Below are 27984 nucleotides of genomic sequence, written 5' to 3' on the forward strand. Positions count from 1 at the left end.
GGGAAGGGAAGTATACCGGGACAACATTGGCAAATTGATTTCTCTGAACTTCCAAGGAAAGGAGGGTACAAGTACTTATTAGTACTTATGGATACCTTTTCAGGTTGGCCAGAAGCATTCCCTTGTAGAACAAATAAAGCAAGGGAAGTAACTAAGGTATTATTAAACGAAATAATACCTCGATTTGGGGTACCGACAATTATCTCCTCAGATAGGGGGACGCATTTTTGTGCAGAAGTAGTGCAACAGGTCAGCAAACTGTTAGGAATCAATTGGCAGTTACATACGCCCTACAGACCACAAGCCAGTGGGCAAGTAGAAAAGATGCAAAAATATGCCAAAAAGCGAATCTATATTGGTACCAAGCATTGCCTATTGCACTACTTCGGATACGTGTAAAACCTAGGGCCAAAGAAAATTTGAGCCCTTTTGAGATAGTATATGGGAGACCATATCAGGCTAAATATCAGGGGGAAGATTTGAACCAGTTGGGAAATCAGTATCTACAGAATTATGTTATATCCTTAGGAAAACAATTAGAAAGGATTAGTAAAAATGTTTTGGGTACCAGGGCTAAAGGGTTAGATCACTCGATCCATCCATTTAGCCCTGGAGATTGGGTTTATGTTAAGAATTTTTCAGGTGATCCACTGAGAGAGAAGTGGAATGGACCTTACCAGGTATTGCTGACTACCTTCACTGCAATCAAGATTAAAGAACAACCGGCCTGGATCCATTATTCCCGAGTGAAGAAGGCTCCTAAACCAGGACGGATGGTCGAAAAGGCTGGCGGTTTGAAACTATGATTGCGGCGGTAACTTTGTTAAACCTAGGCTTTTTAGGATACTGCGATCATGACAACTCAAACTACATGACTGGACCAAGATGTGACCTACAGATATTAGATAACAACTCCCAGATATTGGTCAGCAATAATAGCTGCCTATGGAAAGCAAGATCCAACACTTGTTCATGCTGACCCCCTTCCATACACACAAAAATTGTACTTGCAGGGATGGGTGGAATGATTATTTGATCAACAAAACTACAGTAGAAGTAGGAACTTGCAATTTGAAAGGGACAGGCATGATATATATGGATTTTTGTAGCAGAACCCAATTAGAAACCTATAGCCCCTCGAACTGGGATTATTTGAGGAATGTACCAATTGGCTGGGTAAACCGCGGAGCATTTTGCAGAGCTAATCTCACAGCCACTGACGGGGCCCTGTAAATTACACAACACGTATTGGTGGCTATGTGGTGATGGCATTAGCAGAAAGAGACTCCCTGCGGGTTGGAAGGGAATGTGTACCATAGGTCATCTAGTCAGCCAGGACCGAATATATAATCAGTCCCAAATACCTAAAGGCATATTAAGAACATCATGGAGACGAGCCAAACGGGAAGACAACCCACTTGTAAGTAGGGGAACAAAGTTTCATAGCTTTGTCAGATGGTTCTTACCAAGGCTAGGAGTAAGCGAACTGGTAAAAGCCATAATAAACATTTCCATGGTTTTAGAAAAGATGGAAAATCTAACAATAAATACTATGGAAAATTTACAGACAGAAATATCATCCCTTAGCAAAGTTGTGCTACAGAACCGAATGGCATTAGACTTATTGACTGCCAAAGAAGGGGGAGTGTGTATGATCATCAGTACCCGTTGCTGTGCATATATCAATAAAGACAGACAGATAGAAGCAGATTTGAACACACTCTGGGAGAAAACACGAGTATTCCATGAAGTATCTTTGGATTATACTTCCTTGGGATTTCGAGACTTATGGGATAAATTAACCTCTTGGCTCCCCAATTTAGAATGGTTGAAACAATTATTCATGGGAATGATCACACTGGTGGTTTTGGGAATACTTGTTTGCATGTCTCTCAAATGTTTCCTTTGGTGTTGTCAGGGCTCAGTTGAGACATACAGTGACTGGAAAAGGAACAAGATTAGGCACCAAATAGAAACTGGAAAATACTTTTCCCAGAGCCTTGGTGTGAAAGACTAAAGGAATTTGAAAATAATACCTACAAAATAGAATAGTGAGGATTCATAGCTTTCTAGCTACAAATCCTCAAAAGAAAAGGAGGGATTGATAACTGTAAATGTAACAAATGTAACATGTAGGGGATGTTATCACTTCAGGTTGTCAGAAACAAGTCTTGGTTCTTTGTGAATGATTCCGACGGTTGCAAGACAAGGGACTCCTGAATAATCCCTTTAGGCGCCTGGGCCTTGGGAGAACAGGTATGCAAACTACAGAGATAAGGAGGCTGCAGGATAATCTGAAGACCCCTGCCGAGAGACGCCAAACAAACATGTGCGATGGACATTACCATATATTAATGAATTCTCGGAAAAGGCATTACTATGATAAACATTTCTTGGAGATGTAATGAATATGTATGTTAACATAGCATAAATACCTAGTAACTGTGTCTCTTCGGTGCACGCGTTTGGAGGAGAGATCCCCCGTGTGCCCGGCGCCGTAATAAAGAATACCTGCTTAATAGTCTGCCGACTACTGAGTCTTCAATTCCGGCTTTTCACGGCATCATTTCGCCCTATTTGGTTGATGGTATAAAACTTCACTGGAAGATGTATGTCACCATAGCATGACATACTAATGTCTGATCACCTAAATAAGTGAAATAGCTTTTATATCAACACAAGAAGAGGAAGCCTGGCAGGTAAATGCTGTAGGAATGAAACTCTTCTTTGCCCCTTTACCCATCACCTAGAGTTGGTAGGAGTTGGTCTCCTCCACAGTATTCTTTCTAATGGTAGCTTGTGATTTCAATAAATTGATTCTTAAAATCTCAAATACAAGGCATTCAGTAATTTGAACTATGGATTAGCTTGTTTACTTGAACATATTTTAATTTCAAATTGTTATAACATTTTCTCTCTCTGTCTCTCTCTCTGAATTTTGAAAACTGACCCTCATGAAGAACTACTAGTGACCTACAGGAAGCAGGCTGAAGTTTTCTAGCTGTAAAAAATTACATCAATAATCAGTTGTAAGTGGGACCTCTTTAAAGGTCAGCATTCTTCAACAGCTAAACATTGCCTCTTCTGAACGCATGATTAGGTCAACAGAATTTCTTTCATTAGTTCCTCCATATGTGTGTGTCCACACTTGCTTTGTCTTTCTATGCAAACACACAGAGAAACTGTATTAATTTCAACGTCTGAATAATTACATTAGAAGAGCTAACACAAATTGAAGGTTAATTTAAAGCAAAAATTGAACCCATTTACTGCAAGGAGAAACGTGGATAGGAACTTTCAAACATCAGAGAATTAAATACTCAAATTCCACTAGAAGTCAAAATACACTAGGCACTGACCTTTCCAAAACTCTTCTAAAATTCTTAAATATAATGGCACTGATTAAGACAAATTCCTTAAGCAAAGGTTGCATGAAAACATTATCCCTTATTGGAGGAAAAAAAAAAAAAAATATCAACCAGCAAAACATCCTCAAAATACTGTGTACTCCCTCCATATTACAGATACCCCTTAAATAATGGGCACAGCATACAGCCTTTTTCTGTATAAAAATGGTTTACACATACACTGACTCATGAAAAAAAAAAATAATGTAAGTATAGAATTTCAAGTAAGAAATATTTACAAACACTTTAATAATACGATATAGAAATCTGTGCTCAAAATAGCTTTAAATAAAAATACAGAAATATTGGGAATGATTATAGTGTCTTTTTAGTCTGATGTTATGAACGATAACGCAAACTTTTTACTTATTTGACAACCCCTAGCACCTCCTTCCTAGGATTAGGAACAAAGCATAGCAATGGAAATAGTAAGGTTGTTTTTACACATAAGAAACGGTGAGATCTGGGAGGGTCCATTGGAGCACTCAGAGACTTGCTTAAGAAGTGAGTAACACAAGCAGGGTGCTGTAGCAAATTACTCTCCCCTCCGTCTCTCCCAAGTTTTCAATTTACAGACTTGTAACAGCATATCATCTGGGTTTAGGGGCATTATGCAGGGGAAGATTCTCTCCCTATCCCCCTCTTTAGGATGAAATTATCCATACTACTCCGAAATGCTTGAACTAGCCTTATCATTGTATTGTGTCTATACACCGAGTAATGAATCATTCCTATTTTCACTGTACCTGTAAGCAACACAATTCCTTTTGCATCTTTAAAGATGTTTAATATAATGCAGTATTTAAAGTCAATTTAGAGAAGCTATAATACATAAATACTAAATATATTCAAAGGAATAACCATAGTAGCAACCTTTCAATTTCCATGGAAACCCTACTCAGAACACAAGATACAAATCCTAGACAAATCTCTTAAACATATATATAAATCACACTTCAAAGATACAGTCTACAAATGAAAAAGAAACTGCAGTATAAAGCACAAATATTCACAAAAATTTAGCAAGCAGCATCATGGCTCATGCACAGAACTCCTCATAGAGCCCACCTATAAAGCATCCCTCACAGCAGGGGTGCTACGCTAATAGCATCATCTAGAAAACAACACACCATGGCAGTGAGGAAAATAACTTGGAAACTGACATCTTCCCATGGAATCTTTTTAAAAGATTAAAAATATACCAAAGTTATCAACAAAAAAATCCCATTTTCCAACAAGACACTTGTGGCATGGGGTGGCAGTGCAGAAAGGAGGTCTGCATAGCTGTTATCCTATTAAAAAAAAACAAACAACAAACAAAGCCAACACACAAAACAAAACACAGAAGAAAACAAAATAAAAGCAAAACTGGGGGAAAGTTACCAGAAAATCTCTGATCTCCTCAAGCTCACTCTCTACCAGAGGAGAGCTCTTGGCAAAAGCTGAGGCTTTAGAAATGTATGCTCAGTCAGACAACATTAAAGAAACAATGTAGGACACATCATGTGGCAGCTGAATCTCTTGTTTTTCTCCTCAAACCAGGCATTAAAAACCATTACAAAGATAACTTCCTAGGGCTAAAATAGTAAATGATAAACATCAACCTTGCCTGACAGACATACATACTTTAAGATCTTTCCCAGAACCGCCAAAAAAACTCCAACAACCCAAAATACCCAAGCAAACCGAAAGAGAGGTGCCTGCTTCCTGGACAGTCTCTGTGCACCCTGAACCTCTGAGCTGCAGAGTCTGGTAAATTACTCCTTTTCTTATTAGAGAGGGTGAAGTTTATGATTTGAGGTAGTTGAAAATGAAGCAGGAGTTAGGCAAAGACCAGACTGGACAATAAAGACCACTTTGTGGCTACTAACAATCAAATGCAGCAGGACAGAAAAGAGCACTGACAACTCACGTACTTGGGGAGCACAGATGCCAGCACTTGGATATGCAGAGCAAGGACAGCCCCCACACACCACAGACTGAAGCAAAATTGTGCTGCAAGTATTCTCCTAAACATTTGTGCTGGAAGGAAGACTATGGCTGGGTCAAGATTTAATATCCTGTAAGAATATTGCAACCGGCTAATGCCTGTCCCAACAGTACAATTGATACCCTCAAATTACACTATACAAAAGAGGGAAGTTTAAACAGATGCACAGACAAGCAGTTCCACTGATAATCTTTTACAGGTTGAAATGACCATCCTGGATTTCTGAAGGAATGCAATACACAAACTCAGCTTTTTTGCTTCCTGTTAACCTTTTAACTAATTCATGACTCTTTCTATCTCAACAATATATTTTCAGTTTCTTCTTTATTAATATTGAGCCAATCACTTTATTCTTAATTGCCAGTGTAATGATAAGTAATTTTTTAGTATACTCATCTGGTGTTTGACACATTTCACATTAAATGAAAATGGCATATCCAGCTGACCTTCCAAAGGTGACGTAGACTCGGGGGGTGGTGGTGGAAATCAATGCCCTCTGTTAGAATCTGACTGGGCACCAAATGAAATGGTCTGAAATCTCACAGCCAGTAAGTAACATGCTCTAGGTCTGCTTGGTTTGAAATCTAAAAGCCTAAGTTTTTACTTCAACCACACGACCTTGTCCGAACAGATGTGAAAAATACCAATAATGCAGAGAAAAGCTAAGTGGAATCAGAGAAATGCACTGGGAACAGGTGGAACTCAGATATATTCATTTCAAGGTTTTTGCACTGTAGAGGACAAAAATCAATTTGTTCACTTCCTAGTTGGCACAAAACAAAATGACACTGCCAGTGACTGTGTCACTCTTACTCATTTTTCTGCAGAATAATCCTGTTGCAACGACAGTCAAATAAAGGTAGAGGAAAAGGTATACCAAGCTTAGGAGTTACAAACTTCTGCACATACAGCTAGAAACCAAGTAAGTGTGAAAACAAGTAAAGTACTCTAAGTTCACCTACAAAACACAGAGGAAGACAAAAAAATCTTTAAATTGTTAGTAATGTTGTAATATTTTTACTGTAAAGTAAATCAGATCTCGCTCATCTCCATGTCCCCTCAAGAAATGCCCATCCAATCAATCAGTCAATTACTTTCAACACAGGTTAGGGAAAAAAAAGGTAACCATTCTGAATTCTCAGCTCCAATTAATTTTGGAAAGCTAATATAAATTGGTTTCTAATTTGTTCAACTGCTTAGCACTGAAGTGCATCAAAGTGCAACTACATTCATTTTTGTCATGACACAGTGAGGCATAAGGACATAACATCTTTGTACGATGAAGCAATCCCAGCTGAGCAGTATTGCAGATTCTTTTAAAAGTTAACTCTGACATGCACTCCACCATCATAGAATGAGAATTTCAGGAAAAAATTATTCTACTACAGATGTTGTTGCCAAACTTACAACCATAAATCATTATCCAGCTGAAATACCATCAGTAACACAGAACTTTTGCTGATTAAAAAATAGATTAAAGAAAAAGGGGAAAAAACAGCTGAATAATCCTTGGTAATTTCAGATTATAAAATACAAAAGTTTTGAATGTACTGATAATCTTTAAAAATCACTCGGCACTATCTTAAAAAGAAGGCTGAGACATGCTGAGTGAAATGAACTCCATTATTCACTCTTTAAAAGACATGAAGACTGATAGTACAGGAAGGATAATAAGCATAGAATATAGGCAGTCCCAAATTCTCAGTCTCAAATCTTTTGAGTATGTATAACTGTGCTGCACAGCAGAAATTGTGACATGGTTTTTAGAGGTGACAGCATTCATTTGAGGGGAAACATCATTTGGCTATCACCCAGCAGAATAAATTTGGCTGAGATGTCCATTCAGGCAGATGAAATTAGATATCTGCTTCTTAATCAAGATAGACACATTATCATTTAAAGATTAAAGATTCCAAAACAAGTACTACAGCTTACCAGAAAAATCAGAATCAGAACCTAACAACTGATGCACGTGTTTAAAATTAAGAAGGAAAGTTCAAGTATAAGTTCCAAAGTTCTAAATGAAAAATGAAATTATATTTTGATATACACACACTCACATCCTGCCACAATAATGTTTTCATAAGCATACAGCAAGTTTTGAAAGATTACCTGGTAAAAATACCATCCACAACACCAATTGTCGACTCCTCTGCAGGAACGTAAGAACCAATCTGTGCCATGACTGTGATTAATGCAACTTGCTTTATATAAGAGCTCTTTCCTCCCATGTTGGGTCCAGTTATTATCATGACCCTTTCACCATCTCCCTGGAAACATAAAACAGTGGTCAAATACATTGCCGTGCACACGGTGTTTTTGCAAGAAAGACTGGTGTGTGTATGTGCCTAGAGGGATATAGGACAAGTCCTCAGGATTAAACATTCTAAGTGAAGAACTTCCTTCGTTCTTGGAGTTCATGGCATTCACTTCTCAAGATATTATGAAGTCTCAGATGGATAAATCTTCCCAAGACCTCTCCAGGCTGATGAGAGAGAAGCAGCACAACCAACTTTCATTACTCTTGAGCAAACTGGACAGAGTGAGGGGGAACCTTCCCTTTCTCCATTAAGAAGCCAAGAAAGCAGTCCAAGAATCTTCTGTGCAATTTTCTTTGGAGAAAGGGAGAAACCCATCAGCTTTTAGTATAGCCAGTGCTATCCTAATTTGGTTGTGATCTGGATTCCTCTCCAGCTGGAGCTCTCATAGCCAAATGGGGACAAGGCCTGGCAGAGAAAGAACTGACCTACATTTTACACCCATTCATAATTGCTTGCCTTGGTACAACACACACACATTCAAACACTGGCTACAAGAAGAAATCAAGACATTGCTGAGTTTGGCAATACTTGACTGCAACACAGATACTGTGAGCAGATTGTATTGTTCAGTTTCTCTAACCAGTGAAATCCTCTGGAAATTAAATCAGATGCAAAAGCTCGGCTCAGCTGTAAGACTTCCTGTGGCATTGCTACATGCCTATAGCTCCAGAATAAAACTGTCTTCCTCTGGTGCAAGACAATTGCTAATACAAAATTAAAACTCATCAATGAATCTATAAAGCTTTCACATAGCCCAAATCAAGACTAGAAAATTCAGTTATGCAAGGACTTCAGACAACTAGACTTATCCTTTCTACTGGGTACATACAATGAAATACAACAACTGATGAAACAAAAGTCAGCATATTCCATTGCCTCATGGGAGGAGCATGCAAGAAAGGACAAGCTGTGCACAACGAACATTAGCCATGCTATGTAGGAAACTTGGAACTGATCAGGTACTGTGACAACAACAACTCTCCACAAAATAAACTTCACGATCTTTACAGATTCATTTTTCAATCATGCTTTCATTCTGTTAATAGGGAGGCAAATGAAATTTAGATTGGACTGTCACTTACACCATAATCCAGATCACAGAGAAGACACATGCAATCAGTATTATCACACTTAAAAAGCTCTTTAGCTTTTCTGAAGAAAACCTCTTCCATAAGGAAGCTGCAATTAAGTCAAAACCCAGAAAATGCCATCAGGAACAAAGGATGGATGTAATAAAGTACATATGACTATAAAGAAACAAAATTCATAACATCCTCGTCTCCAAGGTATAGTTTCAATACTGTTACTAAAACTTCATCAGGGCCACCATTTGGCTCAAAACAGCAGAATTTACAGATACTTAAAACCAGCATGAGTTCATCTGCTAAAATCCACAAATTTCTTGCATGCGTTTGGTATCCCTTCAGGGTCCCTCCAACCATGTTGTGAGACTGGTGGCTGGTTTGCAAAGCCAGCTTTCAGAAAGAACATATGCTGTAGCATCAGATGAGAGAACCCATTTGCCCTTACAATTGCATGCAACCATAAGCTAACATCTTTTCAGAATTTATGGCTGAAGTTAAAAGTACTAAAAGAATGCATGAATATTTTAGGAGGGTAGGGGGAACAGAAGAATAAGATGTTTACTTCAGGGCACTGCAAGAAAGCTTTTCCTAACGTTAGATATTTGACAACATTTCAGCTGAAAACATGACAGGAGATGCATTTTCCAGCTGATTCAAATACATCCGTTTAGAACTATAGGCATTTTCATAAACTAGGTTCCCTCAACCCAGCAGTAGAGGCAAGAGTGATTCTACCATTATCACTTGATGTTGTAATATTCAGTATTTAGAGAGGCAACATAAGAATGGGACTAACAGGGCAAAGTGCATGATGATTACTGAATGAAATGCTGAATTTTTTGGAAGTGCCATCTGTCGCTTGTTTGGAGTTGACAAATAATTTTGAAAACATTCCCTGAAGTACTGCACAATATCTGCATCATTGTTCGGTATAGAACAGCATTTAAAATATTTCTGGAGAAACACATACAAATTTGAACAGTGTTTATCACAGCAATGCTCCACACTGACATCTGTTTCACACCTTTTCTCTATTTACTGTATGAAAATGCAGTGATGTGTTCAGAGTTAAGTTGCAAGCATATTTTTTATATTCACTGAGAATTGACACGTAGTATTTCAAAAGCATTATAGACAGGCAAATATTTAACAGAAAATGTCAAAAGGACATGTAATTTAAAAGACAGATTTTAGTTCTTCAGGAAAAAAAGAAGACAGTAACAAACTAAAATATGCTTATCAGAAACAGTTATGTGAAAAAATATGGCAATGTTTCCTACCTGTGGTAATTGCATATTTATAGCAATTTTATGTAATATAGATCATACAATTTAGGTGACATTACATTGAAAACATTAAAAAGTAGCCCCCCTACCTTCTTTGACCTACTGACAACAATACCAAGCAAGTAACAGTCTTACTACTTCTCAACATCATTCTCTATTGCAGAAAACAACAGCCAGAGAGAGACTTACGGGTAATATACAACCTGCAGACTACACCTCGCAATGGGGGATCTTTATCGTATCTTAATATGAAAGACTTCTCAGAACTAATGTGCAGTCTACAGAGTGTGCACTGACTCTACGCAGTGAAGAGTCAGAGCTCCAAGTCTGCTCTGTCAGATCAAGAAAGGCTGTATGAAATTAATACTGCCAGAAAAAAGCAAAACACATAGTAGAGAAATACCTAAAAAAAAGTCTGAGCTATCTTTAGCAGTACCTCTCTGAAATGCAAGCAAGCAGATAGTTGTATGATTAAATTATTTATTATAACTTCCTGGCCAAGAAGCAAATCCCAGATTCCTTCCCTTGAATGATTTTGAAGCTCAAACAGTATCTCAGTACTTACAGAAAGGTTAGTGGTATTTGGAACATACTGATCCTGTTCTCCCAGTAGTACATCAATCACAGGGTGCCTCCCATTTTTTATAACTATTTCTCGCCGATTATCTTGCACAGTTGGTCTGCAAAAAGGAAGAGATGTTAATTTCAATGTTTATTTTAACTGATTATTTAGAACTACCGTAAGTAAAGCCTTCAGGAGGGTCATCCATGATGGCAAACTTTCGTGAAAAAATACATGACAAAAATGAATTATTGCTATTGAATACTTCTAAAAATTTCCTTGATTTCATTCAGTTCTAAAAAAATATTTAGCAGATTGGATAAAGAAATTGTAGAGTGTTTTCATGATTTTTTTCATTACCTAGGGAATGTTTATAGTTGTTTGTGTGTATTCTAAAAAACTAAAGAACTACAAAATAAACAAGGAATAGCAAAATGCCCGAACTGGAGGACAGCTTGCTTTCTTCCCACCACTGCACCAACTTGTGCAAACTGCCACCTTTTGTAGATACATTTCATATTCTCCGAATGATCTTGCTCATGAACTGGTCCAGCCTGTTACTGCATTAAGTCCTAACTGGAGTGTGGTGAGTAAAGAAAATTGTCCAACTATGCATATTATGATTGATAATATACTAAACAATACAAATCAAAGACTACAGTATGACAGAGCTGTAATTCTCCTATTACAGCTCTCATAATCTGACAGCAACTCCCAAACAATATCTAACAATAACTGTCTATAGAAAGAGTTTAAGAAGTTGAAACACTGAAGTGACAGTACCTTTTCAGAAATTAATACACAAACCAGATCAATACCACTTACATTTTTTCTTTCACCCCCAAACAATGTGAAAATAAGTTTTGCCTCAAATGCTTCCACCTTAGCTACGGATTTGTCTACATGTCTAATAATACCACATGTCTAATTCTACGTTACATGTCTCCATGTCTGAAAAGCTTCATCTCCAAGAGCTGCTCATTCTTCACAGAACAAAAAATGCAAGAGAAGCATGTTCCACTGTATTATGACTATGGTTTCTTTTTGTTCTCTGCAACCTAAGTTCACTTTTTCATCATAAACTGAAGTGCAGCACTCAATGGAGAGGTAAGTGTGGTTTCACGTCTCAGTAACATTTTCCTACCCTAGAAGTACAATCACACTTAGATAAGAGTAGTAACTTTGGAAAGTGGGAGCAGCTGAGAAAAGGAGAATAAAGGAATAAAGCCCAGAATTTTTTTACTGGAAATTAACTTTTCAGTTCAGTGGACTTTAGAGGGAAGACAAGATGTGGGGAGCATGATTTTTCTTGGTTTGAAGAATGATGATGCAATTTGAAAGGAAAATGGAGATAAAATAAATAGCGTATTAGGAACACAAAGCACTGGGGAAGAGGTGTAAGCTGATAACGATGTGGGTTTTTTATCATAAAGGTATTTCGAGAGGTTGTATAGCTGAGATTAAACCAATACAGACAAAGTCTTAGGCCTGGGGGACAAAGAAAGGAAATTTCACCCTCCAATTCCTGGATGGTGAAGTTGTTTGGAGCTGTAATGTGATGGTGTTCAAAGGGAGGAGCATACACCTAGAAGCACTTCCTCCTGTACCTCTCCACTTTACATGGAGATCACAGCTAAATGACCCATTTGCCATTTTATAATTCTGCCTTCATCTTTGGAAATAATTCCCTTTTTTAACTGCTCAAGCCTCCTTCCATGTAACTGTGAGACACGACATGAATAGGATGTGGTTTTAGGATGCCATGAGCCTTGCTGACTGCCTGTTCTGCTTTTAGACAATGGGGCTTGCTGAAGCAGGGACTCTGCCAGCGTCATTCAAAAGGTCTTCCCTGCCCTGTGTTCCCACGATCAGACAATCATGTGTCAGGCAGTAGGAGAGGGGGAAAAAAGAAAAAAAATTGCTCTAGAACTTATAACATGTCCTTTAGTCACATACTACCTTTTCAACAACATTCTTTTAAGTTAAACGAATTCACAGTCTGCAGAGTGGATACTGCAACATCAGATGATGATCCCTGGGCTACCTATGCCATCATCTTTACATATCTAACTTTGCTGCCTGAGAGCTCTGATGTTGTACATCGTCCATGTAAAGGATGAGACTCCCAACACAGGGGTCCTGAAATGCCTCAAAACTCAAAGAGGTGCCCACCTCTCTCCAGTAACTGTGTGGAGCACCTGTGCTCCTGACTTCTTGACTCATTCACATGCCTCAGGTAAGGTGATGTGAAACAATCCTCACTCAACTACAAAAAATTCCTCTGAAATACGTAGATTAGCTAATATCAAAGTCCCATCAGTAGCCCTCCAAAACTAATTGACACTTTTCCTCCAACTGAAGTTTCACCGAGAATTCTCCTTCCTGCCAGTTTATAAGCTCTAAGCCACTCTTTAAAATTCAGTGAATTATTTAAGCTCCGCACAGTGAATTAATCAGATTTCAGTTTGTTTTCTCATCTGAGTATACAGAAATAAGTGAGCAATTACTTTCACAGAGATTTTGATAGGGGCATACAAGATTGCAAGAGTCCAGATAGGATCAATGTCATATTTGACGCTGAATAAAAGCAGAAACATATGTAAACTGATTGCCCTTCATCCACATAAATTTAATACATGATTTGCTGTACTTCCACAGGTCTCAAATGTTACTAATTCCTACGGTTATTCCTAAGCAATTGTCCAAGCACTTGCAGCGCAGCCCCACGATGACATTTAAAAAGTTACACACAGCACTTATCAATAGAGCTTATGTGGACTGTCTGGCAGAGGGAATGCCTGAGGACTGGAAACCCACAGCCCTCACAAGGGTGTCTACAGTAAACCTCAGAAAGAGTAAGTGCTGTTCTCTAGCATAGTGCTCAGCAAGCTGAAGCAGTGGCTCAATGAGAGTCCAGTGCCTCTGGGGATGGGGACCTCATGGTATGTAAGCAGGCACCCCAGTGAGACTGACTGTCTCTGTGTGGGTGCAAAAGGTGCAGGCTCATGACGGAGGAAGACCTGAGTTGCAGGGTGTACAAGCTCAGGAGCCAGCTCTGGAACAAACTCTGGAGGCAGAGCAGTTGAGGGTTCATGTGTACCCAGTGCACAGAGCAGGAGGAACAGCCCCAGCACCACCAGCATCTCAGTGTGCACGTGTGGGCCTGGGGCAAAGGCAGGTGCACAGCTCATCAGACCTAACACAGGAACCTAGATGAGGCATCATCACTGCTCTGGAAGCTGGCACTAATACTTACCTATTATTTACCTGAAATACGTCTTTGAAAGATACCTCATACACCTTAGAATCTCAGGTATTAGAAAGACATTATAAATTCAGACCTTTCTGAGAAAAAAAAAATAGGAGAAAAAAAATTCCATGCAAAGTCCAACATATATTTATATATATGAGAGATATCGTCCACTAGACTCAGTTCAAACAGACAAACATAAGATGTCAAATTTTAACTGCACTGTTTACAGATTTGCATTAAGCCCAGAAGTGTTGCTTTGCAGAATCAGATTAAGTTGAAACTACTGTACACTATTTTAATAATGCATTTTATCATAATGCACATATTAAAATCAAATTTATTTTAAATACTCTCTTACAATTCCCTACCAAATCCTAAATAAAAGTTAAAAATTGGTTACCTGCAGTAGTCTCCTTGTTTAGCCACCTGGGCCAATGAGAACAGACAGTCGATAGTTGCTAGGTGACCAATCGCTTTAGACACAGGGTGATAATGTTCACTAAAATGGCTACACCAAAACAGCGAAAAATAACAGGAGGAAGAAAAGAGAAAAAAATAATTTCATACAGATACAAATGTACTGTCAAAATACCCACGCATGCTTCTCACAGGGCTCCTATGGTCTTTAAATTACTCTGAATTCAAACCTCCCAGCAGTGTGTACTCACTTACAATATGAGGACACAATCTTAATCAAAACGGACTTCACAATCCTGGTGCAACAGTGAATTATTTTTAAGCACAAAAAAGCAGGCAAAATGAAATTCATTAGATAGCATATCAAAGGTCTGCAGTTGATCCCTGCTGCCTAAATGAGGTCCATAAAAATGTCACTGTTTATCACTGTGTTAACTGAATCCCAACCACCAATTCACTTCAACCAGAAGTTACAGTCAAAAAAAATAAACTAAAAGTGCCTGAACACAGGAGTTGCCCACAATTTCAATAAAATATGGTCTCTACAACAGAAAATTAAAAAAAATCTTTTCCCATTTATGGTACTGCTTCCCCCAGTACAAGAATGACACAAGCAGGAGAACAGAATTTTCACTAGAGTTCATTCTCTCAGTCCTCAAGAATTTATTTTTTTCCTCTCCTAGTCTCAAAGATACAACATGGAATACAAAACCAGTAGGGGAGCAAAATATAATAAATTAATTAATAAATGGTGGTGTGGGGAAGAAGAGGACTTTCCTACACATAGGTCTTTCCTTGTTGTATGCTGCTATCCTACAACACTACTGAAAACTGCAAAGTGAACACGAAAAGCAGCAGATCTAAGTGAAAAAAGGTTAAAACAGGTCTACTCAAACTTAAGCGGCTAATATAGTGACAAAAATTACTTAACAGAACGACTTTTATCATATTGTCAATGCGACACATCTGGAGAAGAGTGAATTGAAATGTTTTTCTACTTTCTGCCAAATACACAGAATTGCTGGGTTCCTGCTAGGAGGCAAACCTCGGCATCAGTTATGTCCAGTGAGACAAATTCAGAAGCAACCTGTTAAGTTTTTGCAGTGGGGAAAAGAGCACAAGTGAAATTAAGCCAACAGTCATTGCATGACATGAGGAATAACTTCAGTAGGGCTGTAATTCATGGAAGTAAAAAAATAATTGATAATCAGACACCTGAAAAATCAAAGGTATTCAGAAGTTTGAGAAACGTATTTTAAACTCCCGTTTTAATGATCTTCTGGCTAAATAGTCTAATAACTCCATTCCAAACTCTGATCTGAGACAAACAGATCTTCTGTCCCAGTTGTGAGGAGCAATAACATTCCCATTTCTTTCTAGCAAACAGATTTACAGTCAGTTGCAGGGTTAGTGTACAAATTATAGGGCTATGCAGAATCACACTCACCCAAGTGACTGCCCAAACACCCTGAACATTCTTAACTCAAAAATTGTAAGTAACACTGCAATGGTACTTACTTATATCTATTTTTTTCAGTAATGGCATACTTAACAGTGAAGCCATACTCTATTTTAACTAATACTAAATGTGAATTGCTTAGTTTGTATAATATATTCTTTTTTCATCTTACTTACATCGTACTTCAGTAACAAAACTACTAGATTCGGTTTCACTCAGTTTTCAAATTTTGAGAGCCACTTTATATATTTAATAGTGTATTTGCATCAGAATTTTAAAATCTGCTGGTCTCAGGATTCAGTCTGCAAAGGTCTTTCCTTCAAATGCTCTAAACTGAAGAACAATATTTTAATTGACTATCTTTAAAGTTGTTGTGGACAACATAATTGAATGATCAAAATTGAATTATCAACTTTTTTTTTAAGATAAACATCTTTTTCTGTTCTCATAGGAAAAATAAAACACAATACAATAAAATGATACAAAATTGGCTTTATTTTGTAAACTCACTCTAAAAAATTTAGCCATTCAGCACTGCAGTCAAGGACTAGCTGCTCCCGGAGCTGATTCAGATGTTTGTAATTTTCTATAACAAAAGGAGAGTGGAAACGGCTGACAGTTTTTGTGCTGGAACACAGAGAAAAGCCAAATAGAAAATCAAGGTTACTAAGCAATCCGTTACACCACGTACATGCAAAATTGGACTAGTTTTCTTATTCTCTGTGAGCCTTGAAAATGGATGTTTAAAAAAATTTTGTTTTATTGTGGTACCAAACTCTATTGATGCCAATGATCTTTACCGTAAATAAAGCAACTGGTTACTGCAACACTGCCCATTCAGAAGGCTTTTAAAATGTTTTTCACAATGTAGCATGTATCACTGAAGTTTACATATTTCACAAAATTCTGTCCAGCACTACACTGCACAATGGATGACCTTTCTGTGACTGACTGCATATACAGTGAACTCCAAGAAAAAATGCCACTTGAAAGCAGAAAATTTCATGATAATCCTGAAACAAACTTAGTAAATACAGATTGTCTTGCATGGACACTAGTTTGCATTCGGGGCACTTGCTATTCATTTCTATATTTTCATTAAGGACTCACTTTGGCATTCCCAGAGATTCTTTTACAAAATCCGAATCAGCTGTAATTTGTTCTTCATCATCTTAATTCTGTCTAATCTGTGCACTTTTTATACTGAATTCTTGCATAAGTGAATAGAACATCACTTCAGCATTCACCTCTATTATGCCTATTTCTGATGTGAGATGTCTGTGCTCACACATCGTAACATTAAGGTATTCAACCTGTTTAAATAATAAAACAAATGACTGAAAAGAAAAAAGCCAACTACATAATCCAGTCCATCTCTGTTTCACCTACTGGAAAAAATATCCAAAACTATCTAAAATCATGCTTACATAACACTAAGTACCAAAGCAAGCACAGCTTGTCTGTATGAATAACTAAAATGACATTTTAAATACACTGAGTTTATTGACATGCGCAGCTGCCTTTACCTTTCAGAATAAAATAAGCACAATCAAAATTTGATGAATTATTTGTATTTATCTACATACTACAGGCACAACTGAATCAAGACTGTTCTTTTGACACCAGTACATGTACTTTGAAAGATTAGGGAAGTAATATAATGCACTAAGGATCTACCACGTAAAAACAAACATTTAGGCATTCCAGTTTTTCAATTTGGTTTTATTTGCTTTTAAGCAAAACTTACTATGGCAATAAATTAACACATCAACTTTGGTTAGTTGGTTTTCAATTTAAAAAAAAACCCACACAAACACATGGAGCTACGAGAATGTGTACATACTTAGCTGTAATACCAAAATACCATTTTTTTCCTTCTATATTAAAATAGAAAAAATTTCGAAGACATTTTACATACCTACTAACCATAACCCAGTCAGATGGCACAGAGGATTTATGGGAATTCTTGACTTCTATCAGAAACTAAAATAAACAGAAATGCGGTATTACACATCATGGGAAGTTAGGAAGACTACAGAACCATAATCACCATACATCAAGAAACCTGCATGCATCAGAGGAAAACCATACTGAGCCTGAAGACACTGAGCAGACCAGAAGCTAATGTTGTTCTTCCCTCCAGAAGTGAGGGTTATGACATGCACATTTTCCGCCAAAAGAGCAACTCCTATCCTGAACTGTTCTTGTTCTTTCCATGTTGCTGCCGCATCTCTGCGTGTCTATTCCTCCATCCATCAACACGCTCTCCTCTTCTCCCTCTATCAAGCTAAAACCAGACTAAAGCTAGTAAGTCAGTCAGTCTTGCTTACCTGATTCTGACCATGCCTTTTAAAGAAATCAGCATTTACATGGACTCTACACTATACACAACCTGTACTGAGGCTACTCCTTATCAGCGAGGTGTGCCTTCCTGCCTAGAGATCAGTGATTCATACTGAGCCATAGTCACTCACATTTCACAGACAACAGCTCAAAATCCGAAATGCTAGCACTGTATCCACAGCACCCAGCTTCAAATTTGGATCAGCTTGGGTTCAGACAGAGAAGGAATAGGGGAAACCAGCAGTAATGGCAAGAGGCTCAGTGCAGTGAAATTTACATGATGTGTTTATTGCAGTATTTTATATGATCCATCTTGGTTATCTCTATAACACCAGCCAGAGGTCCCAGATGTCAAAGAACTGAGGCACTCTCAAATCAAAGAATTCAGCTGGAAAACGAATTTCTAGCAGATTAGATTAACCCAGAATCCGGTCACGTTTACAGAAAACCACAAGACTCTAATCTGACAAAGCTTTTCCATTACAGTTACTGTGGTTAAGATAAAACCTTCCACACCTCAGCAGTATAGCCAACAATCACCTTCAAGTACAAGCAAGAAGAACAATCCTAACACGAGCACACGACTCCAGCAAGAAAATAGTGCACCAGTTCTTTATTTATGTAAAACACCTTGAAAATATCTGGTACTGTAGAATCCTTGAAACTGCATAATACACATGAGACAAAAAGACTGAAAACAGGTAGAGCAGAGATCTGCAAAGATGTGAAAATGAGTCAACTGCTGTTGCCACTAGTGGTGTTGCTGGTGTGCTGGTATTACAGTTTTTGATTAACTTCATCTCAAAACAATTAAATTTGCTGTGTTTACAAAAGAAAGACTGAAAATAATACCACATTTGTGTCTATGCTGGATGACTAACCGAACTCAAAACAGTCTAAATTAACACAGACAGTTCAATTACCTGTTTTTTTGTGGGGCTAGTGAGAAACAAGCAGAGAGGTTGCAATCTTCCTCAAAACAGCAAAAGCACTTGCTTTTTCATCCTTTAATGCTTAGCCCCATTAGATAAATAATTGCAGTATTAAATAAATTAGGCCCAAAGCACTCCTTATGCCATGCAGGCAGCAAACATTTGCCTAATGTAGCAACCTGTCTCTAAATCCTGCCTGAAATGAGTAGCAATGCTATAACTATCTGGACAGCTTTCTGTCCTGTTCAGTGCACACTGCGAATCACATTAGAGTGCTGGAAACAAAAGACAATATAGAAATGGGTGTAACCTCATGTTTTGGAAAAGGTATGTGTCAACTGGATCTTCATGAGTACTCTAACAGGAACATAATGAATGTAAATTAATATAACTGTTGGCTCACTGAAAATCTAACCATGTATTCACAATCGTGGGTTTGGGGGCACACGTAAAGGAGCAAATAGTCTGATTTTTTATTTTTATTTTTCCTCCAAGAAGAACTGTTCCCTGAACAAATGTTCAGAGTGAGGAGATACACAATAGTTCCCTGGCAGCTTTTCTGTTCCAGAACCAGCAAACCATAAACCTACTTCCACCCAGGTCTCTTGCCAAGAGTGTTTGAATACGACATCTACCAGTCAGCTACAATGACATAAGAATAATATACCATACAGACCTGAGGAAGAAATAGTTCAACTCAAAGACACTCTTGTTACACCTCTGCTCTGCTCCTCCCTTTCCATTAATTCCATTCTTTTAGTGTCTTTCCTTTCTTCACCTTCTCCAACCCTTCCTCTACTGCCTCTTTTGATGTCTCTGAAACAGTCATATCAGATGTAACTAAATAAGATATTCATAACCTCTGCAGCTCCTTTCATGAATTTACCAAGATAGATCTCTTTGTCTACAACGGTTTCTGAGACATCCTCTGCTACAACGGCCCCCTCTCTTAAATGAGTGCTTATAGACTGGTGGTTTCTGAAGCTCTCCTGTCCAGTTCGCATTCTTAATACTTCCTCATATGCTTTCCTCTTTTCTGACCAATTCTTCTCTTCTCCTTTCCTTCACACACGTAATCACCCACCTCTTAAACCAGACTCACTGAGAGAAACCTTTCAGATCCTGGCTCCTCCCTTGCTCACACAATACTCAAATGCACTCTTCCACATTTCCTCTTCAACTTTGGCATCCATGCTGACAGCCTACCCAACTCTTCAGCCATAAGTTTCCTCTTCTCAACCTCACCATCACAAGAAATATCCACCCAAGGTCTTTACCAGATTCTGCTCTCCCCAATTCATCCCTTCTCACATTCTCTCTCACTTTCAGCAATACCTGTCTGCTTGCTGCTCTGTCTCTTGGGTGTCCCTCAGCTTCCTAGGTCCTCAATGTGACAGGAAGCTGCTCCCAGCTCCTTCCCTCCCTGTCCTCACCAATTCATCTCTTTCAGTCCCAACTCTCACTTAGTTTCCTAATGCCTTTCTTTTCCGAGTTCTCCAGGGAGTTTTCCCCAACCCTCCTACTCTCCGTTCCCAAAGGACAATGTTGAACAGTGCTACCTCACTGCTCCTTTCAGTTCCCCCACAAATCTGGCAGGATCTGTCATCTCTTTTTTTTTTCCACTGAACTTCTCAGCTCGCTGGAGCATGGCCTGCCCACACTTGCACAGCATCTAACAAACAAAAGCTCCAGTTCACAACCACAATTTCTAAGAATTAAAAACAAAATAACATTTATCGTTCTTTAATACTGTTCCTCTTCTCTCCCATCTTTCAAATTACAATATTAATCAGCACTTTCAAATCATTTTACCATTCTTCAAATTAACCTAATGCTGTGCTTCCTGGTTCTCTGAGAATATTTCAGCACTTAATAGCCACATAATTAGTCTTGAAAGTATGCAAATGTTTTTACATATACAGAAAAGCAAAGCATTAATGAACCAAATCTAAATGCACTAATGTCTTTTTATTATTTAAATCACTAAAGTAATTGACTTAAATAAAAAATTGACACTGTCACAAAACTGTTCTTTAAAGTTGTACAAAAGATTATAGTCAAATGACCTCATCAAGTATCATACGAAATTGAAGAGTTCTAGTTAAGCCTAACTTTTAAGCTATTTTCTAGACAAGCAGTCATACGTAAGTCATGTACAGTTATACATAACAGATGCCATATTACCTCTTGACCAGAAACTGTAACATACTCTGCAGAAGGATTCTTAATCTGTTTACGAATGTCCAGCAGATGCAATTGGATTTTAGAAAGCACATCCAGGATCTCCTCCTTTCTCTTTCTGATGACAGGGAAGTCTGTAAGATCCTTGAACAACTGGGTTTTATCTCCAGTCCTATCCATAAGAAGCATAAGATAAAGTAACAGTAAAAATACAGATCACAGAATCACAGAATGGTCAGGGTTCCAAGTGACGTCTGTGGGTCATCTAGTCCAACCCTCCTGCCGAAGCAGGGTCACCTACAGCAGGCTGCACAGGACCCTGTCCAGGCGGGTCTTGAATATCTCCAGAGAAGGAGACTCCACAACCTCCCTGGGCAGCCTGTTCCAGTGCTCCGTCACCCTCAGAGGGAAGAAGTTCTTCCTCATGTTCAGACGGAACTTCCTCTGCTTCAGTTTGTGCCCATTGCCCCTTGTCCTGTTGCTGGGCACTACTGAAAAGAGTTTGGCCCCATCCTCCAGACACCCACCCTTCAGATATTTATAAGTATTTATAAGGTCCCCTCACAGCCTTCTCTTTTTCAGGCTGAACAAGCCCAGCTCCCTCAGCCTTTCCTCACAGGAGAGATGCTCCCGTCCCCTCATCATCCTCGTAGCCCTCTGCTGGACTCTCTCCAGTAGCTCCTCATCTTTCTTGAACTGGGGAGGCCAGAACTGGACACAGTACTCCAGATGGGGCCTCACTAGGGCAGTGTGGAGGGGAAGGAGAACCTCCCTCGACCTACTGGCCACACTCCTCCTAATGCACCCCAGGATACCATTGGCCTTCTTGGCAGACAGGGCACACTGCTGGCTCATGGTCAACCTGTCGTCCACCAGCACTCCCAGGTCCCTCTCCACAGAGCTGCTCTCCAGCAGGTCCACCCCAAGCCTGTACTGGTGCATGGGGTTGTTCCTCCCCAGGTGCAGGACCCTGCACTTGCCCTTGTTGAACCTCATCAGGTTCCTCTGCACCCAACTTTCCAGCCTGTCCAGGTCACGCTGAATGGCAGCACAGCCTGCTGGTGTATCCACTGCTCCTCCCAGTTTTGTGTCATCAGCAAACTTGCTGAGGGTACATTCTAACTCTTCATCCAGTCACTGATGAAGAAGCTGAACAAGACCGGGCCCAGTACTGACCCCAGGGGATACCACTAGTTACAGGCCTCCAACTAGACTCAGCGCCACTGACGACAGCCCTCTGAGTTCTGCCATTCAGCCAGTTCTCAATCCACCCCACTGACAACTCATCCAGCCCACACTTCCTCAGCTTCCCTAGGAGGGTGTTATGGGAGACAGTGTCGAAAGCCTTGCTGAAGTCAAGGTAGACAACACCCACGGCTCTCCCCTCATCTATCCAGCCAGTCATGCCACCGTAGAAAGCTATCAGATTGGTCAAGAATGATTTCCCCCTGGTGAATCCATGCTGACTACTCTTGATAACCTTCTTTTCCTCCACTTGCTTGATGATGACCTCCAGCATGAGCTGCTCCATCACCTTTCCCGGGATGGAGGTGAGGCTGACCAGCCTGTAGTTCCCTGGGTCCTCTTTCTTGCCCTCCTTGAAGACTGGAGTGACAGTGGCCTTTCTCCAGTCCTCGGGCACCTCTCCTGTCCTCCAGGACCTCTCAAAGATGATGGAGAGTGGCTCAGCAATGACATTCGCCAGCTCTCTCAGGACTCATGGGTGCATTCCATCAGGGCCCATGAATTTGCGGGCATCCAGATTGCTCAAGTGATCCCTCCCACAGTCCTCCTCGACCAAGGGAAAGTCATCCTCTCTGTGGGCTTCTTCTCTTACCTCCGGGGCCTGGGATTCCTGAGGGTTTGCCTTGGCACTGAAGACTGAAGCAAAGAAGGCATTCAGTAGCTCTGCCTTCTCTGCATCCTCCGTCACCAGGACACCCGCCTCGTCCAGCAGCGGTCCCACATTGTCCCTAGCCTTCCTTTTTCTGATGATGTACTTGAAGAACCCTTCTTGTTGTTTTTGACATCCCTTGCCAGATTAAATTCCAGGCGGGCCTTGGCCTTCCTTGTTGCATCCCTGCATGCTCTGACCACATTCCTGTATTCTTCCCAAGTGGCCTGTCCATCTTTCCACATTCCATGGACCTTTCTCTTCCATCTGAACTCCGCTAAAAGCTCCTTGTTCAACCATGCTGGTCTTCTATCTCCTTTTCTAGATTTCTTGCTCAGGGGGATGCACCGCTCCTGAGCGTGGAGGAAGTGCCGTTTAAACAGAAACCAGCACCCTTGGACCCCCCTGCCTTCCAGAGCCCTGGCCCACGTGATTCCTCCCAACAGCTCCTTGAAGAGGCCAAAGTTAGCCCTCCCGAGGTCCAAGGTTTTGATCCTACTTATCGCAGATATGTTCCCAAATTCTACTGGCTGCATCCATACTTTTGTTTGTTATTCTCATTTGTTTTAACACTAGCTTTATTCCCCTCTAAATACAGCTTTTCTGTTACTTGGTCATAGTACAGCACATTTACTGAAAGCTGCCATACACACTATGTAAATAGAAAGGCACTTTATATACAAATTCTAAGAGGCTACACCAAGCTAGTCCCCCACAATGCATTCAAAACCAATCTGTCCCTGTTCCTTTCTACTCTATCACGTCACGCTCATTCTTCTATGCCAAACATTCCAACTTGATTTTTTTGTTGTCTCTGACTGTGCATCCTGCAGCTTTCTGTTTGTTCTCCCTCAGCCAAGCACAGCAAGAAAAGGAAGCACAAGAAAGATCGTTCCCTTGTGTCTAAATCTTTAATCTAGAATGCAATTACTACCCCAGTCTGGAGCATCCCAAGTGCCGACAACATCTTTATCATGATTACATGCAAAGCTCTTGATAATTTCTACATAACATGAACAGAGTTTTCACATATTCAGAATTTAGCCAAATTTGGGCAGACTTTTACGAAGATTGCAAAGAAAAATCACTCCCATAAGGCGTTCATCAAAGCAGGATGTGATCGGGAGTTTTTCAGAGTAGCTTCCTTCTTTTCTCAAGAAAACATCAACCAGAACATTTTTTAATACATACAAAACAGTGTTCTTTTCTAGTCTCAATGTTAGAAAATGACAGAATTGTTTCGGCTGCACTCTCTCAGCTCAGGATTGAAACATGAAACAGACAATGCCATTCAAATGTTTAAAATTGGGAAGCTGAGCAAGCTATTAAAAATATGGTTGTCAGCAAAAATCACAAAAATTTAACTTATCCTAATAAGTATCAGGCAAACAATAAAAAGTAGTGCCATCAGCCCTAAGGTAATTGAAATATACATTTTTATTTCAGAGCAAATACAAAACTGTAACAGTTAATTACATAACTACCCTGAAATCTAATATTTGGAAAGCAAGTAATTAGCAAACTGAAAAGTAATAAAACATGGAAGTAATAAAAAGTCTAATATTCTACCTGCTCCAATACCTGTTTGCCTGAGAATGAAACTAGAACTGGAGCCAGAGACTAGACAGGTAACACAAAGCAGTGCTTTGATTTTGCATGACATGAATGTATTTATTATATAAGTGACAGTAAAGATGCCATTTTTAAATACAATATTAATTTTTAGAAACTATTTTGTGCTAATCAGACCTGTTTTCCATGGGAATGCAAGTTAAAAAAGATTGCTAGTAGCCAGCAGCTGATTGTGAAGACTGTCACTGCTACGTGATGTCTACCAAAAATCTAAAAGTTGGCAGTTCAAAAAAACCCATAAAACTCAAAATTGCAAACTCCCCCTAAAAAGCCCTGGAGCAGAGCGATACTTTTGAAAACCACTACATGATTTTATCCACACTACATAACAATATTAACACCTGATGCAGTATACTTCTGTGTATGCAAGTGTGTGTGCGCACATGTATATATGAGTAGTCATCACGATTTTGATGAAAGAAAGGTTTTTGAGTGCATATAATATTGCTACACAAGTTTGAGATACATAAGGGCCAAAAGGTAAGTTATTTTAGTAATCTTGAATAAATGCAAATAAAGTATATGTGTTCTGCAGATCAATGATAGTATCTTCTACTTATGCTACTGTATTTTTGTACACTATTCTAGCCACCATAAACACAGCAACAGAAAAAAAAACATATTTTAAACCTACCTACAGTAAATCTGGTACAACTAAGATACAGTCTGTTTTGTCATAGCCTGCCACAACTACAACTGGATACTATGCATCAGTAGAAATCTTAGAATCCCACCTGTCCAACAGCCATAGCAAATATTTCTACCTTTCTCAACTTCTAAATTTATACAGTTTGCATCTGTTTCTAATTCAGACACAAATACAGTAAATTCTAAGCTTTAATTCTTAAATTTCTTTAATTTTAAATCTTAGCTGGAGAAAGATAAAAAAGGATTTTTATAAACAAATTGGATGTTCATTTTCAGTCTGTTTTGAAAATAAAAGATCAAAACTATTCTTCCCCAATATAACTACACATTAAACTATATATCACATCTTTAATCAAAGAATCTCTAGGTATTTCACAGTCAATTATATCTCATAATATTACATATGAGGAAGTGTTCGCAGTTAAATGAAACTTGCTCATAGCAGGGAAGATGATTTGGATACAAAGCTGGATGACGCTTATTTTGTGTTCAGAATGTCCTCTCAACATGTTGTGTAAACAGAAACTACACTGGAAGGAGACTAAAAAAACTGCAAAGTCACTGCTCAGAAAGGTTGGCTGTGCAAGCCAGACAGACTGCCTCAGTCTGTAGCATCATCAGAGAACCTCTTTTAGAAGATATTATACTGCTCTTTTTTTTGGTTTTCCTGAAAGGCAGTGACTTCTACTGGTCACAAGGTATTCCTCCTAAATCCAGTTCGCTGAGAGCTTTTCACACATCCCTCCCTCACTGCACTCATGTTCTTGCTTTACTATTCTGCATCTTAAGATTCCTGCCACCTTCTTCCTATGGTTAAAACTAGGATCTAGAGGTAACAATGGAGGCAGCAGTTCTTCAGAAGAAACACTACACTACACAACAAATTATTTAAAGACACTCTTCTTTATAATGCATGTTCATTCCATATTCCTTCCAATTTAGCATCTTCTTTGTCTAGCATTTTTTTTCTTGGACTAAAAAAGGACAGAATTCAGACAAAAAAGGGCAGACAGCGTCCACAGTTTCAGCTTATGTCTCCAAGACTGCAGGAAGGCGACTGCAGGGAAAAGCCTGATAACAGCCAGAGCCTGAGGTAGGTGCTCATTTAGTCATTCTCCATGAGCAGGGCACTGACCCCAGAAATGCTCTGACAGGGTACACATCACACAGGCTACATGGAATCTTCAGAGCTATTAAACTTCGTATTCTCTGTCATTAGTGAGCATGTAAAGAGATTATTAAAAAAAGATGGGGCTCACTCAAAGCTTTGATGAATTTTCACAAAAACAGTAAAAAGCATTCCTGACAGCAGAGCAGCCACTCTGCTAAAGGTCAAATCTCTCTTCAAAAGGATAGTTTCTCTATTTAAAAATATAATTTAAAAGTTGTTAAACAAATGAATAGGAGCAGAGCATATTTTCCTCTAAATTCATTCCCCAAACAGCTGAAAAACTTTCAAAAAAATTATTCAACCTGAGGCAGACACCCACTGGGCAAAATATTTGCTTGTCTAGTTTAACTTTAAAAAAAGAATATAAGCTGCAGAAAACAACAACCTCTGCTTTAACTATAAGCAGCCTGTATACACACAAATATAAAACCAAAAATATAAAACTAAGATGTATTAAAACCAGATGCATAATTCGCATGACTGAATAGTCAGAAAGCCTACAAGGCATGGAAGATTTATCTGTTTTCTGTACTTACTTGGCTGCTTCTTCATTAAGGACCTTTAAATAATGTTTTACTGGGGAGAGAAGTTCTGGGATTTCCAACAGTGCTTTTTGTAATAGATGAGTTTTCACATGCGAATGTATGACTGGAACAAGAGCTTGAATTTCCACGTCCAGACGAGACAAGGTGCTGACTATCAACAAGAACTCTTGGGTTGAGCACTGAGAAGAGAAGCAATGTCTAAATCATTACAATGCACTATATTTTCATTAAATCCTGCAGGGCTTTTACTTTCTGAAAACAAGACAAGATACAATTAAAATGTATGGACTGTTACTGCATAACCTTATCACGTTCACAAGCTTAATACTAATTGTTTTAACCACTGTCATTAGGAATCAGTCCAGAGTTGACTGAGGGAGGGGAGGGGAGGATAGAACAGGGAAAGGGAACACAAAAAGAGAAAACCAGCAGTCACTACTTAAAGTGCTTGTAGCTATTGCCAGCTTCAGCCTCTGTTTGGTTACTCCCAGGTCTATGTCATAAGGAGACTAAGAACAACACACTAACCTGGCCTTTGTCTTTCATCCTCTCCTCACTACAGAGTTACGACAGAGATTTTTCTATCTCTTTCAGGCAGTTAGCCAGATTATCATTGAAAGAGAATCTCCCAGACTTGAGACAATAGCACACAGCGCTTTCAGAGCTTGCTTCATGATACCCACAGAGTAGGAGCATGTTGGCTCCCTTAAAGTAGCTTCTCACCAAAAGCAGTGACTTCTAAAAGAAACTCTTCTCTCTGTCTTTTCTAACCATTAATATTATTTCTGATGCGGCTCAAATATTTTGCTGTTTGATTCTAGACATTCTGCAGCGTCAGCATAGTTTGTTACCTTTAGC

The 27984-nt window shown here is 39.1% G+C and overlaps 1 protein-coding gene across 3 annotated transcripts in view; it reads right to left on the bottom strand.

Annotated features, from left to right (window-relative positions):
* The window catches only part of MSH3 (mutS homolog 3), a 129480-nt gene that overhangs the window by 25652 nt on the left and 75844 nt on the right, over nucleotides 1-27984 (bottom strand). For all 3 annotated transcript variants that reach the window (XM_075411553.1, XM_075411554.1, XM_075411555.1), the window contains exons 14-20: nucleotides 27118-27305; nucleotides 21240-21408; nucleotides 17699-17763; nucleotides 16291-16407; nucleotides 14305-14412; nucleotides 10655-10769; nucleotides 7510-7667 (exon numbers count right to left, since the gene is read on the bottom strand). In XM_075411553.1, the coding sequence (XP_075267668.1) occupies nucleotides 7510-7667; nucleotides 10655-10769; nucleotides 14305-14412; nucleotides 16291-16407; nucleotides 17699-17763; nucleotides 21240-21408; nucleotides 27118-27305 (920 nt within the window). The remainder of the gene's footprint in view (nucleotides 1-7509; nucleotides 7668-10654; nucleotides 10770-14304; nucleotides 14413-16290; nucleotides 16408-17698; nucleotides 17764-21239; nucleotides 21409-27117; nucleotides 27306-27984) is intronic.

Source organism: Opisthocomus hoazin, chromosome Z (genome assembly GCF_030867145.1).
Source record: "Opisthocomus hoazin isolate bOpiHoa1 chromosome Z, bOpiHoa1.hap1, whole genome shotgun sequence".
In the NCBI taxonomy this organism is placed as follows: Eukaryota; Metazoa; Chordata; class Aves; order Opisthocomiformes; family Opisthocomidae; genus Opisthocomus; species Opisthocomus hoazin.